The sequence below is a fragment of the Hippoglossus hippoglossus genome, chromosome 13 (genome assembly GCF_009819705.1).
Source record: "Hippoglossus hippoglossus isolate fHipHip1 chromosome 13, fHipHip1.pri, whole genome shotgun sequence".
Classification (NCBI taxonomy): domain Eukaryota; kingdom Metazoa; phylum Chordata; class Actinopteri; order Pleuronectiformes; family Pleuronectidae; genus Hippoglossus; species Hippoglossus hippoglossus.
In genome coordinates, this window is record NC_047163.1 from 24,662,054 (window position 1) to 24,681,121 (window position 19,068).

Genomic DNA, 19,068 nt, shown 5'->3' on the forward strand with positions numbered 1-19,068 from the left:
CCCGTTCATAACCTGGCTGTTCCAAATAGGCTGTTTTCTCGGCTGTGTTGATGCTCTGGAGACCTCCTCAAACAGTTCAACAATATACTGTCATTTTTATTGTTTGTGTGCTGGACGTTGTGTGCAGAGCTTTTTATAAACAGTCTATGGTGCAGAGAGAAGTTAGAAAACGTTCTCATCCTACCTGGTTTATCTGCAGTGAAGATTTTATAGTAATTTTTTCAAAAAATACTGTGCATGTGTGTGGCTTATATGCAAGTTTGAATGATTTACTTGACTGGTGTTATTTTTTCATGCGTTGCACGTCGGCTATTTCAGAAGTTTGTTAAGCAACCGACACAATCTAGAGCCCCAACGTTTCTGAACGAGAGCTCTATAATCGGTTTTGTGGAATTAGTACGTAGATTATTTTGTCCACCAAGACTAAATATCACAGAAACACCTCTCTGTATATCACAAAATAGCTCAACACCACCACAGTCTACATATTCCAAAATAACCACAAGTACCTGTTTGTTTTATCGTAAATTCGGACTTGTTCACTCTGTATAAACAGCAGTCAATTGTACTTATCAATTTAATGTGAAATGCAATGGAAACAAGACGTGTCTCTACTAAATAAACAAGTCCACATTGTTCATATTCTCCTCTGCGCTCATGGTTGGAAACAGTACTGAGATTCTCTATAGATAGTATGCAGTAAATGAAGCAGCCTAAAGCCACAGCTCATATCCGCAGCACACCAAAAAGCACACAATCATCATCTGTATGCATCTTCATCAGACATGTTTGTGTGAGTGACATTCTCTCGTTGCACACGTCTGTGAAACATTCCACAATGTTTATACACATGTTTCATAACGTAAGAAAGAGTGGAAATGTTTTGTCACAATTTGGCCTCCTGTTTGTGTCTCTCTCTGTGTGTGTGTGTTTTCCCCTGAGCACAGCTGCACTGATGGAAATGACAATGGGACACACTATGTCACATAATATTCATTTTTCTTCTGAGGACTGATGGTGATAACTTACACTGAGTTTTAGCTCAGATGTGCTGTGTTTAGTGGAAACACAGCAGTTACTTGCTCAGTTATCTTCATCTGCTGTGTGATCGTGTGTTGAAGAAACAAAGAGGTAGAGGGTAAAGGGGGATGTGGTGGGGGTGGTGGGGGGTGTAAGGTGTGATCTTCTCTCTGAATGTCTTGATTCAAACTGCTCCCACACACAGACCTACATCTGCCTGACGAGTGTGTGCGGTCGTGAGAGTGAACATCCGTGCATGAAAGCACTCGTGTGTGTGTGTGTGTGTGTGTGTGTGTGTGTGTGTGTGTGTGTGTGTGTGTGTGTGTGTGTGTGTGTGTGTGGGTTGATCAGGGTCGTGTTTTTTTTGTCTAAGCTCCGGATCTTTCTTCTCCTCCTCAGCTTCGGTAGAAAACAGTTTGTAGCAGCAGCGTTGCGAAGTCAAAAACTATCTTAAGTCACTTTCTCAGCTCCTCCATTGCCTTCTCCTCTTCTTTATTTCTTTCTAAATTGTTAACCTTTCTTTACCCTCTCCTCTTGTGCCTTGCTGTGTAATTATTTCTATTACTTCTCTCTCTCCATCACTCTCTATATTCTTATCTACTTGCATCTTTGGTGCAACGGACTAAAATAGACGTCTGAAAGCCCCTCCCCCTTAGCAAATAATTGTTGCAGCAGTGGCTCGTTGTGGTCCAAGTATTCAGATTACCTAAAGTAAGTAAGACTACCAGTGCAGTAATGTGAAAATGCTATCATAAAAAAAGATTATAGCGTTTAAGTGTCAAGCGTAAAAGAACGCATTGTGCAGATGAATGGCCTCACAAAATTATTTTCATTCTTGTTTCTCAAATCTTTGCTTTGTGTGAAATAATCCGTCTGTCCATGTGAGAGGTTTATAGTGAACATTTATCTTAGGCTATATTAACTATCTATACACCCGATAAAAAAAAATTCACAGACACCTGATATGGGGTCTGTGGTAGACAATGCTTTTCAAAGAATTTAAAGACCAGTGGTTTAATGTTTAACAATGTTTAGTTTTTTTCTCTGAACTAGTAACTAGTAACTCATGTATGAGTATAGAGTATAAGCAGCATAAGTACCTCCATGTTAAAATACAGTCCTTGAGAAAATGTACATAACAACAGTAGCTGCAGGCATCATCAGACAAGACAGGCATTTATTTTATTGCAAAGTTTCGGGAACACAGTAACATTTTTAAGGTTTATTGTGATGTTGCTGTTGTAGCAGCCCAATATATGAAGAGAGAACATGGTTAATTAAGGAAAATAACACATGGTCAAAAATACTGCTAAAATAAAAATGATGATGGTTGCTACTGAACTTGACATGCAACAAGCTCATCAAGCAAGCACAGTGAAAATAAACACAATTTAAAAAAAAAAAGAGTATCATAAAGAGCAAACTACATCAGGGTTGAGCAACAATGCATCACATGCTACACATTAAAAATCGTACTGTGGGCGGGGGGGGGGGGGGGGGGGGGGGGGGGGGGGGGTCCATCCCTCTATCTAACGTTGCCAATAACATCATATTCGTCCTTCCGAGCACCATTTTTGAATCTCAGACGCTGAAGGAGAAGGGATTGAATATATTAATTAAAAGAATTACAATATATATATATATATTATAGTTATAAAAGAAAATTAATCAAAACATATCATCCATTCATTTAATTTAAATGAGATTATCACATATGGCAGTGGAAAGGTCGTCGCGTCATCTTACCTGGTATGGGTCGTTTGGGGTTCTGCTGCGCGTGTCAGTTGGAGGCTGCCGATTGGAAGCTGAGGACAGACGAACTGATGATTACACTAATACTATTTTCTTCAGTAGTATTAGTATTTATATTATGATTATTATTAAGATTGGATTAGCCATTTTTCATAATGAGACCATTTTATTTAAGTTATTAATTTGGATGATATATATATATATATATAGTGTATGTGGTAAGTGAAAATGTATTACTTTCGCCCTATAATTAATGAACTAGTTAATAAAGAACGGGAACATCTCTGAAACAAAGATATGTACGTAGTCACAGGACAGGCTGGTTAGCAAAGCCCAACACAAAGATTGGAAACATTACATATTATCTAACTGACACTTTTATCAAAAGCGACTTCCAATAAGTGCATTCAACCATAAGTGTACAAACCTAGAAAAGCAAGAAGCATGTGAATACATTAGATTTTAAAAAGCCAAACTACAAAGTGCTACATGTAAGTGAAACAGCTATTTTTGTCAAATCCTTTTTATATAGAGTCTATGCTCTGAATATGGTTATATTTATATAAACAGATTTTTTCAATCTGGTGCATTTGTAGAAACTGACACTGAATTATATAACACAACAATAAAAATCAACATAATAATAATAACAACATAAAAAACACACAAAGTTTGACACAACAGCATTTCACAAAACACGTCAACATTTCAGATTATGGAAAAAGTGAGACATTGCTTTTTGTTTCCAGACAGAACCCAATTTCCCGACAACAGCTCAATGTCATTTCCTGTTTCTATTGTTCACTTTTCTTAGCAGCGTCCTTGCAGGAGTTTGAATGGATGGAAGAGGAGATGGAAATGATCAGCAGATCTAGGATTCTTTATTTACTTCGCTGTTTGCAGTGTTTCCCACAGAGTTAATTCAAACTATAGCAAGTACACACAGAAAATGAGGTGAATGAATAAAACTTTATGGATATGATAGCATGAGCGCACAGCAAATAGGGCTGCTCACAGCTATACAATGCAGCAGTGGAGCACATCAAGTTAGAGATCTCAAATTTTAGTATGAGTGTAAAAAATGTTTTGGCTCATTATGAAAACTGTGGTAGGCAAAATAGAATATGGGCCACCACAGTCTAGATGATTAATGAGAAACACTGCTTTGACATAGCGAGATAGAGCATTGGCCTTGGCAGGGGTATGAGCTCTAAGAGCAGCCCTCTAATTCTCAATATGTCTGTTAAAAGACTCATCAAGGCGAAGTTATTTCAGTAAAGACACAATCCCACAGGATTGACCAGTTAGCCATCTCAGTTAGGCTGCTTCTGTACAGCCAACCATGCCCCAGAGGGACAACAGCTGCCCAATAGCCAAACAACCAGGGGCAATTCCGGGGGTGGGGCTTGGGGGGCACTGGTCCTGGAGCGCCCCTGTACTTTTGTTGACATTACTAACAATGTGAACAATAAATATGACAATGTGTTAAGAACCTTTATTTTCTAAGCTTTTTTGAAGTTCACAATGTGCTTGAACAAGGAACAGTTTTCAAAATATATTTAAAGATGTGTGACTGTGCTCAAATACAGAGCTGACAGTAAACAAGGAATGACTTAAATATTATACTATTGAATCAGGGATTGTGCACAGATGTAGGACAGAGAATTGGCCCATCTGTGTAAATCGTGTTGGCATCTGATAATGGTGGTGGACCACGATTGAGGTGGCAGCTGATGGTGGATCCTGATGGCGGCAGTGGACAATGACTGTGGACTATAGTGGCATCCGATCTTGATGGTGGATCATGATCGTGGTGGCAGCTGACCATAGACTATGATTACAACAAGACTGCTTGATACATAATATTTCTCCTCAGATACTCAACCATTACTGACAATAATCCATCAATTCATTGACCTTCAGTTATGCTATAAAGTGTTTATTCTAATCAATGCTGCAAATACCCTTATCTTGTTGATGTTCTCCTTTACAAGTGACATCCATTGCACTTCTGTCCGTCCTGGGAGAGGGATCCCTCACATGTGGCTCTCTCTGAGGTTTCTACCTTCTTTTTACCCTGTTAAAAGGTTTTTTTTAGCAGTTTTTCCTGACTCTTGTTGAGGGTTACGGGCAGAGGATGTCACACCTTGTTAAAGCACTATGAGACAAACTGTGATTTGTGAATATGGGCTATACAAATTAAATTTGACTGATTGATTGATTGATAAATTGTGGCCCCTTTATCGCCCTTAATTCAGAAAAAACTGCCAATGGAAATAACCAATCACCGACCAAAGTGAACACATCAGCTGAATGAACGCTGACTTTGAACACAAACAACTGAGAGTACTCTGAAATGTTGTGATTATCAGTATTATGTTGTTGTGTTTTGACCCTCAGAGCTACCGTAGAGAGTAGTTCCTTGTACTTATTATGCAGGGGGCTTACACAAAACTAGTTGCTATGATTTTAGATTCATTGATATGAATGAATTTTCATAGATAGATAGATAGATAGATAGATAGATAGATAGATGGATATACTTTTCTTGTGAGGGCTGACTGGACCAGCCTGAGACGCGACAAGGTAGACAGCCACTCCTAACACGATTGTTGCCACCGCATCTCCAATAGCGATGCCGGCTATGGAAGCTGGGTTCAGCTCGATGCAGGTGTCACAGGCTTGACACACACACACACACACACACACACACACACACACAGAGAGAGAGAGAGAGAGAGAGAGAGAGAGAGAGAGAGAGAGAGAGCGAGACAGAGTCTTGAGAATCTGAGATTTTGAAAAGTATGATCAATGTAAAGAATTGCTGTACTCGTGCTGTAAACATTATCACACAGTGTGAAGACAAGTGCTACATATAACATGCATTGCACATAAAACCAATGATAATGCACAACAACATGAGTGCTTTCATAACAACAAGATACTTGTTTGGAACTTACTCCGAAATTTCACAAAGATTGTGATGAGTTTCGTTTCGTTTTTGAGGCAATGGTACTCTCCTGTGTTCTCATCTTTGTAGAGCAGATTCATAGATGGCTCCCCTGTACTTGGGAAATATTCACCTCCGCCCTTGCAAGTCATCTTAATCCCGTCTAATGTTGTTGTGACTCCAATCTTTTCAACTGCTGCTGTGTCTGTGTAGGAAACAAAAACATTAAACACATTAAGCCTGTGCTCCTTACTGAACGGCTTCGTAAAAAATTCTCTGCAGGCAAACTTTCATTAAGACAAATGTAAACATGATTTCACTCATGTAGTCACTATTGCACAACACCATTTATCTGTCCAAGCTGTTAAAAAGCATTTACTTTTATGAAGCTGATCCACAATTGGCTGCCATTCAAATAATTAAAGGTTTTATTTTTATATAAATCCAATTAATATAAGATGTTTGAAGACCTTGTTATAATTTCATCTAATTGAAAAACATTACTTATGACAGAGGCCTTACCTGGCAGTGTCCAAAGCAGCAGCAAACACGCAGGCACAAATGATTTAAATTTCATTGTGTGTGTGTGTGTGCTCTCCTCTTTCTTCTGAGTTCTGCTGATGACAGGTGGAGATATTTCAGATAGCTGTAAGTAAAAGCGAGGATACGACAGAAAACAGGAAGGCGCCATTTTCTAGTCCCGGTCGACCATTTTATTAACTTACTGCGACAGATAGTTGATGATAAAAGACAAACACAATATGATAATACAATATGATCGAAGCAGGACATTTTAAACAAAAGTACAGACCTCAAGATAAGAAGACCTGCCTTGTTTCGGCTCTCAAAGCGTTCAGTGTCTTTTATGTCAGTGTGTGTTTGTGTGTGTGAGTGAGTGAGAGGGAAGTGAGTGTGATTGGTGGATTTTCCGTCTCTGTTGAGCTCTACATCTGGAGGATGGTGTCACTGTGACTTGAAGCAAATGACACCATATGTTGATGTTGTGTGACACTGGTGGAATATAGTTTAATTGACTTATCTAATTGTTCTTCACTTCATTTTTCTTTTTGATACTTTTGTTTAATTATTTTGTTACTTACATACTTTTACTGATGTAGCATTCACCGTGCTTTTTACAGGACTTTTGCTTTAAATGAAAATAGATAATTCAATACAAAGATCAGAATATTCCTCCAAATCTTAGGATATACTGTAATTAGAATAGAAGTAAGCCTGGAATGTAATTCGCAGCAGGAAAACAACAGAAAATTGTTCACTCTTTGTTCAACACTAACCAGGGCCTCGTGTTCATGGTTGGGAGATTCATGGAAATAAATGCATCAAGAAACTGGAATTGTTTTTCCATGTGACACTGTTATTTTTGTCAAAGCGGTTTTCACATTTCTTAAAAAAAGAGACAGAAAGCAATCTGTAAAGAACAAAACATCTTCATTACCCCTGTTAAGGTGAAAAGCCCTGTTTCACCCATGTCTCTTACCTTGGCAAGGAGGTAATGTCTTCAACTGCGTTTGTTAGTTAGCAGGATTATGCAACTACCGGATCCATTACCATGAAACCTGATGGAAGGATGTGGTATGCTTTAGGGAAGATCTAATACAAATGTTGGTGCATGTTTGTGATCCAGGATTTTTTTCTCCACTTTGTTTTACATTGCATCTTGAAAATGTTGCATTGATCTGAGAATAATTCATGAATATTGATGAAAAATAATCAGGCATGTTTAGGGGATTGATATTTATGAGTGTGTGAAATTTGATGCTGATCCAAATTAAAATCTGAATCTGGTGAATTTAAATGTAGTTTCATGAGGAGACTGTTGGGCCTCGGTGGAGGTATACGCTCTACTGAGCTCTATTTATTCTAATTTGTTGTTGTAATTTAAAGTGTGGATAATAAATAGTGATTAGTACACAACCCAGAATGTTTTTTTCAGCGATTCCAGAGTAAAAATCTTTACAGACACAGCATGTATGCATAGATACACATCTGAGAACAAAGACAATAAATGATCAAGGTCTTCCCAGGAAATAATTCAAGGATCTGGATGAGACCAAATATAGGCATATTTAGGGGACTGATATTTGTGTGTGAAATTTGGTGTAGTTTGATTGAATTTGAGGGCTGTCGGGCCTTGGCGGCGGGATGCGCTCTACTGAGTGATATTCTAGTTTGTTTATACCGTATGTCAGCAGGTTTCCAAAAAGTACTGAACCGAGTTGCACCAAACCTGGAGGAGGGGTGGTACCCGGGTACTTTCTCAAGAAATAATGTACTGGCATCTGACATATTTACGATTAGTACAATTAATCGCAGATTTTTTTTCTATTTGCATTCTGACACTCTATGGAAATACCAGCTTCATATTAGCAGAAATGACTCATCAGTGTGTTAATGCTGGCTGCTGCTTGCTGTTGACTTGCTGTGGGAGACACAGGAATCAGCTCCAATGCGGTAAAACAGGGACATGAGCACAACTGGGTGTGTTCAGATAAACATTTGAATTCCCTGCATGATGTCAATGTTTGTCCCACTGTCTGTGACAGACGACATTCCCTGTGAGGCACTGAAGAAGCAGCGGAAACAGAGAACATTGCTCCAGCAACACCACAACTCTGTTTCCTGTTTGAAGAGAAGCCACAACAACCCAGAGTCAACACCTGGTGCACACACAAACAAACACACACAGACACACATAAACGGAAAACTCTTCTTGCACCTGCTACTGAATGCAACAACACTTTCACCATCACACAACACACTTTCAAACACCAATCAACCTCTAAGCTTGACTTGTTTCCACCTAGTAATTCGTCTTAGACTGCCCCCTGGTGAGCACTCATAAAACCACAGCAAGTCCAGCATGTACTTCATACAGTTTCAACTCTTTATTGGACGTCCTCTATTATACACATATACAAATGCATACAAATATACAATGCTCGACATGTAACATGTCCATATACAAATACACACTCTATTATTATGTTCCACCTTATATAGGTTCAATTGGTCAGATTGTATAATTCACATACAGTACATTACTTTGGACATTCTGGTGTTAGCATAGAACATTTAATGCATTCAAATAATGCAACAGGGAGGACGACACTATGAGCATGTGGTTACAGGGGGAAATCATAGCAGTCCCATAATATGAGCCTTTTTTATGTCCAGTTCATACTCAGCATTGTTGAGACAACAGAGCAGCAGTGTAAATACCCGAGAGAGGAAAAGCATCAACAGAGGTCTGTGCTATGAAGCGAGTTCAACATGGATATCGAGATCCAGCTGAACTTAACCTAACAATCACAGTCAGGCTAAGTGGTCTAAGGGGTGGGGTTTACTGCCTATGACCAATCACAGACATGGGGCCAATCCCATTTCACCCCTTGGCCCTTCTCCCTACCCCTTGTTTTCGAGGATTATCTTGCCCCTTAAAACGGAGTTACGAGGGGTAGTGGTTGAAATCTTCCCCTAGGAACTGGGAAAGCCCTTCCATAAGCTGTGTGAGGGGAAATGTAACATTTTGATCATGCACAATGTAATCATGTTAATGTCCCCTTTGATTGATCATGATTGAATCTTACACAATGTAACCTTGATCATGCTGTATCCTGTACAACTGAATGAATCTTGGCCTGATTGCCTAAACTAAGGCATTGTTGCCTTGATGTCATCGGAAGATCCTGACCTTTGGCTTAGAAACAACCTCAACCAGGGGAGGAAGGAGCCAAATGTATAAAGAGAAAGAACAGCTTCCCATCGGTGTGCATATTACAAACCAACCTTTGTCTTGTGCACCATGCTCTGAGCATTAAAGTGTGACAATACTGTTCGAGATTTGTGTCTCGTTCCTCGCTGTCAGAGTGGGATTGCAGAATTGCCACGACAGCTGTTACATCATCAGTAGTCGTCGAGGAAACCTGACACGTCATCAGAAGTCATCGATTAAACATAAGCGACAAAAGGTTTTGCCGGGGATGTCATTATAATAGCATTGTTGAGATCTTAAATAAGCCAATGCTATTGTTTGCAGCTACTAAAGTGACCAACCTATAATATCCAAATAACATCGTAATAAATTTAAACGCTATTAAACTAAGATATTACAATCATTATTAATTTAATAATCCTTATTAATGGAGAAATTGATACATTTCTGGGTCTCTCTCCCAGCTTGCCAGTGATTCGCAAGGCATTCTGGGAAGTTCTCGTAGCCCTCGGTTTGAAGTGTGGGTCTGAAAAATCTCTGTTTCGAGGGCTTTACTGCCCTAACACTTGGCCCTACACCTCTGTCCCAACAAGATTTGGGACAAGGAATCAAATTGGATCAAACTGTTATATTAAAAAATGCGAGGAGACCAAACACACATTATCTAGACTAAAAGAAACAGTTAGAGCTGTGAATGCAGGAAGAACAGCTGGAAAAACATCTCTGATTGTGTAAGTTACAGAGCCTCTGGTGACATTTGGTAAAAAAAAATATATGACGTGACCACGACATAATAACGCATGGGAACGAGATGAATAACTCTGGGCCAGGAGATATGAATCTGTTCTTTACTAACAAGACCTGTGGAACTGAAGTGAAGAAGCCTCTTGATGAGAGATGAAACTTTTCTCTGAATCACATGATGTAGCCTCTATAATGAGCTTTAGTTACACACACACTGTCTGCACTGACTCTGGGGACACACTGTGGTGGAAACCTTATTTCTAGTGAATATACACATACGGACCTATAGATTGAGATGTACTGGGTGTGTTAGCGGCGGAGAGATAGAGGAGTGGGAGGGAGGGAGGGGCGCTTTCACAAGGTAAATCTGTAAACTATCTATCCCCCTTCCAAATAAATAAACCTACTTAAAGGGAAAGAGGTACCTAAAAAGATGTACCTAACTAGACTATGTCTAGTTTTACCGCCGCTAACACACCCAGTACATCAAAATCTGTAACTCCCACAAGTAAAGAACCATAGATCAATGCAGACAGTCTGTGTCACTGTGAGCACATTGCTCAGTCAGGTTGGTTATGTTCAGCTCCAGCTATTGACAATCATTCCCTCTGATGAGAATCTATATCTTTCATAATGATATTCATCAGAGTAGCAGAAAGGATATTGTGGGTCTCTGAAAACCCCAGAGACTCTAACACTCCACACCCAGCTCCACGGGATCCTCTAAGAAAGCTGATTTTATACTGCTTGATCTCTTATCTGCAACTTAACCTGCTACGGACCAGGTTAACTGTTCAGCATTAGTTACCATGGGGATTTACCCCGATAAGAAGTAAACGAGCTTCGTAAGACCGCAAACCCCAAATTTACTTCGAAGTTACCTCGATAAGCTCAAATCCGGCTTCGTAGTACAGACCTCAGGTTTGTTTAGTGGACATGAAATTCAACAAGTCGGAGTCGGAGAAAGAGTCAGAGTGTGTTGATATAATATGTGGCCCAGAAACATGTAAGAGCTCAACAACAACATGGTCTGAGGGTCCTGGTCGTTCCTGTCCAGCTCAAAGGGGACTGATGAGTGTTTGAAAGACTGACTGGCAGTTGTTCTGAGTTTCCTCTTGGACAACTGCATCTGTTGGAAGGAGTTATGCATGCATGTGCTGTCTGTGTGTGTGTGCGTGCGTGCGTACGTGCGTGCGTGCATGTGTGTGAGGTAAGTCAGAGCCAGATCTCCTCGCTGCTTGTGCTGTTGACCTTATAGATGTAGCCCACCATCGGATATCTGGCAAAACCTGAGAATCATCAGGGAAAATAATTCAGAACGAACACGTCACGGAAAAATGCTGCCGTTGCACCACAATGAGGCTAAAGTATAAAAATAATGGAAAGTGTAGTTCCCTGACCTCTGGCGGCGTAGGCTAAAGACAGATCTTCCTCCTCCTCTTCCTCTTTCTTCTTCTCTCCCACACTGTTGTGCTGGGCAGCCTCTCGGGCTTCGAGGAGAAATGCAGGAAAGATGGAGGAGATGGTAAAAGAGATGTTACCGATGAGTTAGAAGGGATAGCTTACCTTTATTTATATAATTTCTATTTCTTTGTTTGATGATGCGATTGATACCACTCTCTTGTATCCTTCCTCACCTCCATGTGAGGAAGGATACAGTGCATGGTCATTTTCAGAGTGAGGCTGCTGCCATCACTGAATCTTAAAGCGGTCGTATTTGTTTTTTGGTGTTCAAGTCACCTTCACATGCATCAGTCACAGACGAGAACACTTCCAGGCTCTCTATAAATCTGTCATCTTTTTGCTTATGAAGAAACCAATGCGTGAAGCTGATGATGATGATGCTGTCCTTCAAAGAATCTTCCTATGAGTTCACGTCTTCCTGTCACAATAAGCAAATCATAGGACCTTTTAAATAAAAATGTGTCTGTGTTTGTTTGATACTTAGCGGGATGACACAAAAACAACTCAACCGATTTTCATGAAATCTGGAGGGTGGGGTTTGACCCAAGGAAGGTCAAGGGAAGTTTTTTTTTAAATAATTCTATCACTATAACATTATTCTGTGTCCAAGAGATAAACAGCGACTACAGTGTGTGTCTATGTCTGTGTGTGTGTGTGTGTGTGTCATCACGGAAAAATGTGATCTAGGAAACAGCTACTGTTGTGGGTAGATTTTCTAAATGCAATATCGTCACAAATGTTTAATATGAAGCCACAAGATTGTACAGGAGTGTAGCTGAAATCAAAATGAAGGCTAATGACGGTGTGGTCCAACCCAGCGCAGAATACTGAGTACAAAACGCATACCTGGACCGACCCATTAGACCAACCACTGATAATCATATTGTTTAATCAATTGATTTATCATATTTTAACACAGGTTGCATATTACTGCTTCATAATAAAAAATCATCAGAAACTACAGAAACCCCTGAGACTAAATTATGATTTTAATAACATGCTGCATTCAAGACTTGTAGGAATTATGGCCTGAATAACTCAATTGTTTGCAAGTAATACCTTCGTTGATTGAGCTTAACACTAACATGGTGTTTGTCTGAAACTTTTGTTTGGTCATTCTCATCAAACTCCATCATGTAAAGAATCGTAGAGTGGGGACCTCTCACCCTTTCTCAAAGTGCTGAGGTCGTTGAGCTGCATGTTTGAAGGCAGAGACATGTTCTCTCTCGGGATGATGGTCTTATCGCCCTTCTCTGCTTTCAGGTTGGCAGAGTTACTGTGCAAGAAGCATGGATTAGACGTGTGATTGGCCTTCAGGATGCACAAAACGTATTTATAAGAGCACAAAAAATGCTTTCATCAGACTTTCCCTTCTGTGCTGAGGTTATAACTATCTGATTGAAAGTTGGGGTCAGATAGTGGTGTGTGATACTCTGTCAGTGTGGTGTCAATGAAAGGAAGGTGGTGGTGAGAATAAAAGAAATACTCAATCTACAATTAGTTTCTTTCTATATCGAAGGCGTTTTTATTCTCTACAAGTGACATGTAGATGTGATTATGTGACTATGTGTCGCTATATGTGTGAGTCGTTCAGTGACCATGACTGAATCCATGTTAAATATCCCTTGTACGTTTGAAGGTCTTCTGCACATTATAGGTAAACATTTTGGAGACATGAACACTTTCTTGCTGAGAGCCAGTTATCTTAGCTTGGCATGAAGACTGGAAACAAGGGGAGCAGCTCGTCTGGCTCAGTCGGGCCTTGTGCAGTCACTCCTTCGAGGCTGTGCCGGTTGTCTGGTTATCTCACAGTGAAGATATTACTCATTGTTAGCTTTGTATTCTTTGGTCAGAATCAGGAAACTTAAAACCCTTCACTAAAATAAGCTATTCCACTGCTGGAGGTAGCTATTTAACCTACATTTAAAGTGTTAGTGCCGCGCCTGATCTAAACTTGCCTGTTTGGAATGGGCTGTTTGTTTGGCCTGTAGTGATACTGGTTGCAGCTTTCTTTCTGAAACTATAAAAGTGACCCGCAGTAATTTAGCTGAATCCAGTAAAGACCTGCTGCTGGACTCAGTCCACAGAACAATGACGCTACACCACTGTTGCTGCACAAAGAGCTGTTATCTTCTTTATTCTATATTCAGCTTAACGCAGTAAGCAGAACCCTGAACTGGAGAATCAGTTGTAGTTGTTAGCATCGTGAACGCACAACCATGCCCTGGCTGACTGGAATTCAATCTTTCCTGTTTGGCTGCTTTACGATGTGACCTAATGACAGAAGTCTGATTACTTTGTTTACCTTTTCTTGGTCATCAGAATCTCCACTGGCTCGTCTGTAACACAACACAAGGAGATGCATTATCCTGCTGAATGATTATTATGCGCTACAAGTTTTCCACTGCACAAACACAAACTGCCATCTCACCAATAGACTTGCTTTTGTTTTTTTGCATGAGGCAGAGAACGATTAGACTGAGGATGAGGAGGGCCATGAAAGCCATGGCTCCCCCAGTCACTATTCCCAGCATGGGCACCTCTACACGAGACTGCAGGAACTCTGGAGAGAGATGGAGAGAGAGCAAAAGGAGTGATTCCAGGGAGCTATGCTAATTCATTGTCTGAGAATTTTAGTACCACTTTCATATTTGTGCAGTAAATATGAAGCTGCAGCATTGACATGGTTAGCCCACCGAAAGAGTGGCCTTATTGGTTCCTCTTTGCCTTTCACCATCACTGACCTGCTAGTGTGAGGTTGTTCTGCACCGCTCCGACACTGTTGCTTGCGTTCAGTGATAAATTCCCTGATGGGCTACTGAGCGTCACCCTCAGCGTGTGATTGGTCAGCCAAGGGTAGCTTCGCGAGTCCAGGATGAAGAAGTCGGAGGTGTTGGCCACCAGATGGCCAGACTGGTCAACGAAGGTGATGGTGGCAGGCGGGTTGGACCGTACCAGGGCAAAGAGGATCAGGGAGAGGCCGGGGTCTGAGGTTTCAGTGTAGTGGGCGTTCAGCCTGAGGATCTCTGGCTGAACTGGGGAACAGAGGAGAGGAAGGACTCAGCAGTTTATTCATCGTATCAAAAGAAATTAGCTGGGTCCTGTTATTATCCTGAAACTTTTTACACTGGACGTTGAGTGTGACTGTGGCATTGTAGCTCTCTCCTGTCCAGGGGTTCGATGCTACACACACTAGCTCCCTGTCCCACTTTCTGGCCTGCAGAGAGAAGGTGCTGTTGTGATTGGTTCCTGGTCTCATGAGCACTGAATCTTCCTGTGATGTCATCACCAGGCGTCCATGGTTGGGTGACGGCGTTCCCTGTTGCTCCCCATTCAGGTACCAAGTCAGCAAAGGTGGAGCATGAGGATCCCAGCCGTCCGCTTGGCAGTTAAACCGATGTGTCGTGTTCTCCTGCAGCGTCACTGCTGCCCGGTGCCATCCATCAATTTTTGGGGCGGGCTCAATCGCACCTGTGGGTGCGTAATGTTGGATTGGTAGGGCAACAAGGGTATGAATTCAAACATTTTAAAATGATCTACCCTGACAGTAAAGACAGCACAAATCAATTTCTCTATATGTGTGACTTTATAGCCTATGTGAAGCATTTCAACACATATATTTCAACTGAGCTGATTAGCTTAGCTTAGCACAAAAACCAGGAGCAGGGGGTAACAGCTAGCCTGGCCCTATCTAAGGTTACAATTAAATCCACCTACTGGTACCTATAAATTTCAAGAATCAAGATATTATCTCTTTTTTTTTATCTGAGCAAAAACCAAAGTGTTAAATCAACAATTTGTGCTGCAACACATTCAAGATAATTAGCTATTTCCACCACCTGCAAAAACCCATTATATTATACATGTAAACAAAAGAACTGTATTGAGTTCAATAGAGAACTGTAGAGGTGCTGCTTTGTGACTGTACAACAGAGCCAAGCAGCAGTCTTTATGCTAAGCTAAGCTAACCAGCTGCTTGCAGGAGCCTAATATTTGGCTCACAAGCATGAGAGTGGTATCAATCAACTTCTAAAAAATGCTTATGAAAGGTATTTGTGTTCAAATCCCAGCTTGGCCAGGGTCTGTGTGCAGTTTGCATGTTCTCTCTGTTTCCTCCTGTTTCAGAAATTAACTTTTTCAAACAAAAATGATATCAACAACTCTTGAAGTTAATGTTTATCTTTTTATCCATTAACCTTTCATCAAAAGATACTTTAGACCATCTGTTAAGATCACAGTCCAAGCTACACCTATTAAGACTGTTTTGTCTTAAATTGGATGAAGCAACTGTCATGTTTATGACTATTATTGTTGAAATAGTTGTAGTGTAATAACCTCAACATCCCTTGAATTGAAAAGAACCAGCTGTATAATAGATTACACTTCCTGTGTACCTCACCTGTCCAGGATAAGGCCAGAGTGTGAAGGAACACGACAGCAGAGCCCGAAGCCCACCTCCTCAGACACACACACTCCATACTGGCCCAGCGGAGCACCGCATACACACACACAACTACCTGCTGGAAGAAGAAACCACATAATGTGAACAACAGCAATGATAACATAGGATTGAACATTCACTTCACCAAATCCACAGCCAGTTACCCATGGAGATAATTAGGGTTTAGACCCCTGAGGTTGTTCAATGTCTGCTTTTAAAAATGGTGTCATCATCTCAATACAGGGTGAAAGGAGAGGTATTTAACTTATGATGCATAAAGTCTTGCAAATGTATATCAGGAAAACTCTCAATATTGAGTATGATGTGATCATATCTCTTGGTTCTACTTAACTAGCTGCTGGTTGGTGGGAGCTCTTACCAGAGCTGTTCAGCTTGCTCCTTCACTCAGTTTGAGACTAGGATCTCAGGGCTAGGTAAGCACTAATAAGCATAATGCACCAGAACCTCTGATCTTACAGTCACCAAATAGAGCGTAACAGTGACCATCCACTTTAGTATGTAATAATGTAATAATAACAAAATGACAAAGGTACAAGACTGTGTGCATAATTATCTTAAAAATGAAGGACCCACACATCCCACAAACCATTGCAAGCCCACAAGCTGGCCCTCACTAGCGCTACGCTCCAGTACATGACAGGACCCTTTCCTCATCGCTCACTGTGGGCAACATAGTGTAACACTGAACCTTCTGATTGTAGCCAACATGATTTTCGTGATTGTGGTGAACATTTCTATTCCATTTCCAGCACGCTCCACCAATCAGAAACGTCATTATCAAACCTGAGGATTGGGGTTATTCTGGTATTTCTCCTTGACATCGAAAATAAAACAAGTTTTTTTTTTTTTTAATGTACTTGTTATCATACAGACTTGTGGCTTCTACAGGAGCATATACAATAATTTCACAATCTTGTAGCTAGTGGTAAGTCTACCTTGGATGGTTACAACAGTATGGCTGATATTCAAAATCTCTGGGGTTTTTACTTCCAGAACCCCCATTCAAACTTTTTAGCTGTTCTTCATGAGTCCAACAATGTTATTGAAGTGCAGCCTTAAACAGTGGAACACTACTATTGTTACTCTACCTTACTTACTCTGGATAGTCCACAGACACACTGTAGACAAGCTTCCACTGTGACACTGAAACACCACAATGAGGTCTGTGGATTATCCAGAGGAACCACCAGCAGCACTCTCAGAGATGGATGCAGCAAAACATAAACACATTAAACCAGAATGAGCTCAAATCCACTGTGGAAACAGGAGGATGTAGGTGTCAGTTTGTGATTCAAGAGAATTCATCCTGAAGACACAATCAAGATTCTGATGTTTAAGACAGAAGACAGTAAAGACAAAAAGTGTAATACAAAACAGGCCTGGTGGGAACAATGGTGATGATCTCACACACACACACACAGAGCAAGTGCAGGGAATTAGCCATGTCTAGTGCTTGCTTGCGATCCGGGTCATGTGATCAGTGTGAGCACCTTGCAGGAAAACAGGAACTGAGCCATCAAGGAAAGACACACACACACACATACATACATATGGGCCGAAGCAAGACAATTGTCTTCACCACATGCACACATGATAGAAGGTGTCACAGCTCTTGGGGCAATTTGATAGGCTGCGAGGGGCTATACATTACAGTGTTGGTATACACACACACACATACTGCGCTTTGCAAGGCTGCATGAAGGCATTTCAGTAGAGATGTGTGCACCTACATGCAGAAATAACATCCTACACAATACACACACACACAGTATTACCTCAGCCCTTTCTGCAGACGCTGTTGTGATTCAGCCTGCTGGAGCTCCATGGCAGCAGAGGAGGAGAGGAGGGAGAGTGAAGGATTGTGGTAACAGCAGCGAGATGAGAGGCAGCCCTCCCTGACTCAGTTGCTCTCCCATCTGCGTACACTCATGCACTTACACACACACACACACACACACACACACACACACACACACAAACAGGGTTCTCTGCAGGGTATACGGCAGCTCCAGTAGCAGCGTCCACAAGCTGGCAGGGGCTGCCAGAGCCGGCTGACGCAGGCAGTCACGCTGTCGCCACACTGTGAGAGTGGGAAGGGAGGAGGGGGAGAAAAGGAGGAGAAGAGGAGGAGGCAGCTGAGGAGATGAAGGGAAATGGGAAAGAGAAGAGGGAGAGGTTATAGTAGCAGAGGATGCAGAGAGGGAGATGGAGAGGAGAGGAGAGGAGAGGAGGATGTACAGGCTTGAAGACAAGAGAAGCTCTGTGTAGAACATCAGTCTGTAAGGATCTAGGACATGGTGTTGTGGTGGATAGAAGAGAGGAAACTGTCAGTTCAGAGGGACAACACACATCTTTTCCCATCATCCACTTCTCCAGTCTGTCATCAGGTGTGTTAAAACAACCCCTGAGACACAAACGCTGACACACTACAGGGCTGATGCTGTCTGAGCTCAGTTACTTCAGACTGGAAAGACTCTGCACTGCAGCTGTTCAGACCAGAGCAGCAGCATGCAGAACACTGCAGCCATAAGACAGACCAAGAACATGTTTTAATGAGAAGTCCAGTGTGAATCTAACAAATACTACGTCCTTACACTCAATACTGATCGAGCATCAAACCACCTTGAGAACCAGGTCAGCAGAGGGCAGGGAAACATCAAGACTCTATAAGTGGAGGTTAATCAGCTGCATATGAAGACACACAAACAGATAGAGACAGTGCAGCACACACACTTGTGTGTTCAGACTGTTGACAGGACTGGTTGGTGTGAGACACAGTCAGCTATCTCCTCTCTTTAAACCTGCTGGATGAAACGGCAAATTCCTCTAACAAAGAATGCACACACACTGAACAGCAAAAAGTAATCTTAAAGGGATACGTTCCCCCCAAAATTGAAGTTCACGGATTATCTACTCGCCCCTATGTCGATGGAGGGGTGGGTG

General features: G+C 41.3%; 2 protein-coding genes across 5 annotated transcripts; both read right to left on the reverse strand.

Moving 5' to 3' along the window:
• Positions 1 to 1,320: 1,320 nt before the first annotated feature.
• LOC117772587 (transmembrane protein 25) lies at positions 1,321 to 18,299 on the reverse strand. Of its 3 annotated transcripts, none has more exons than XR_004615808.1 (10): positions 17,901 to 18,299; positions 16,063 to 16,183; positions 14,790 to 15,134; positions 14,408 to 14,698; positions 14,095 to 14,226; positions 13,969 to 14,002; positions 12,830 to 12,939; positions 11,600 to 11,689; positions 11,362 to 11,488; positions 1,321 to 1,361 (listed from the first exon to the last, which is right to left on the reverse strand). XR_004615808.1 is itself a non-coding variant. In XM_034603835.1 (10 exons), the coding sequence occupies exons 3-10, from the start codon at positions 16,139 to 16,141 to the stop codon at positions 11,415 to 11,417; spliced, it is 1,155 nt and encodes a 384-aa protein (XP_034459726.1). In that variant the 5' UTR covers positions 16,142 to 16,183; positions 17,223 to 17,633; positions 17,901 to 18,299; the 3' UTR covers positions 10,663 to 11,414. The 3 variants fall into 3 exon arrangements, 2 of the variants coding, with proteins under 2 accessions (XP_034459726.1, XP_034459725.1); XM_034603835.1 differs by lacking the exon at positions 1,321 to 1,361 and adding an exon at positions 17,223 to 17,633 and having other exon boundaries at positions 10,663 to 11,488; XM_034603834.1 differs by lacking the exon at positions 1,321 to 1,361 and having other exon boundaries at positions 10,663 to 11,488; positions 17,901 to 18,298.
• Positions 2,181 to 6,634, reverse strand: LOC117772590 (T-cell surface glycoprotein CD3 delta chain-like). Of its 2 annotated transcripts, XM_034603841.1 has the most exons (6): positions 6,534 to 6,634; positions 6,245 to 6,336; positions 5,733 to 5,927; positions 5,316 to 5,453; positions 2,767 to 2,825; positions 2,181 to 2,608 (listed from the first exon to the last, which is right to left on the reverse strand). In XM_034603841.1, the coding sequence occupies exons 2-6, from the start codon at positions 6,297 to 6,299 to the stop codon at positions 2,546 to 2,548; spliced, it is 510 nt and encodes a 169-aa protein (XP_034459732.1). In that variant the 5' UTR covers positions 6,300 to 6,336; positions 6,534 to 6,634; the 3' UTR covers positions 2,181 to 2,545. The 2 variants fall into 2 exon arrangements, with proteins under 2 accessions (XP_034459732.1, XP_034459730.1); XM_034603839.1 differs by having other exon boundaries at positions 6,245 to 6,555.
• Positions 18,300 to 19,068: the final 769 nt, after the last annotated feature.

Coding starts and splice junctions, on each gene's coding strand:
- LOC117772590 (XM_034603839.1), bottom strand. CDS start 6,413: ATGGCGCCTTCCTGTTTTCTGTCGTATCCTCGCTTTTACTTACAGCTA. Junction 5,454..5,732: donor AATCTTTGTGAAATTTCGGA/GTAAGTTCCAAA, acceptor GTGTGTGTCAAG/CCTGTGACACCTGCATCGAG. Junction 2,609..2,766: donor CCCCAAACGACCCATACCAG/GTAAGATGACGC, acceptor CTTCTCCTTCAG/CGTCTGAGATTCAAAAATGG.
- LOC117772587 (XM_034603835.1), bottom strand. CDS start 16,141: ATGGAGTGTGTGTGTCTGAGGAGGTGGGCTTCGGGCTCTGCTGTCGTG. Junction 15,135..16,062: donor TCTGGCCTTATCCTGGACAG/GTGAGGTACACA, acceptor ACGCACCCACAG/GTGCGATTGAGCCCGCCCCA. Junction 11,489..11,599: donor TTTAGCCTACGCCGCCAGAG/GTCAGGGAACTA, acceptor GATGATTCTCAG/GTTTTGCCAGATATCCGATG.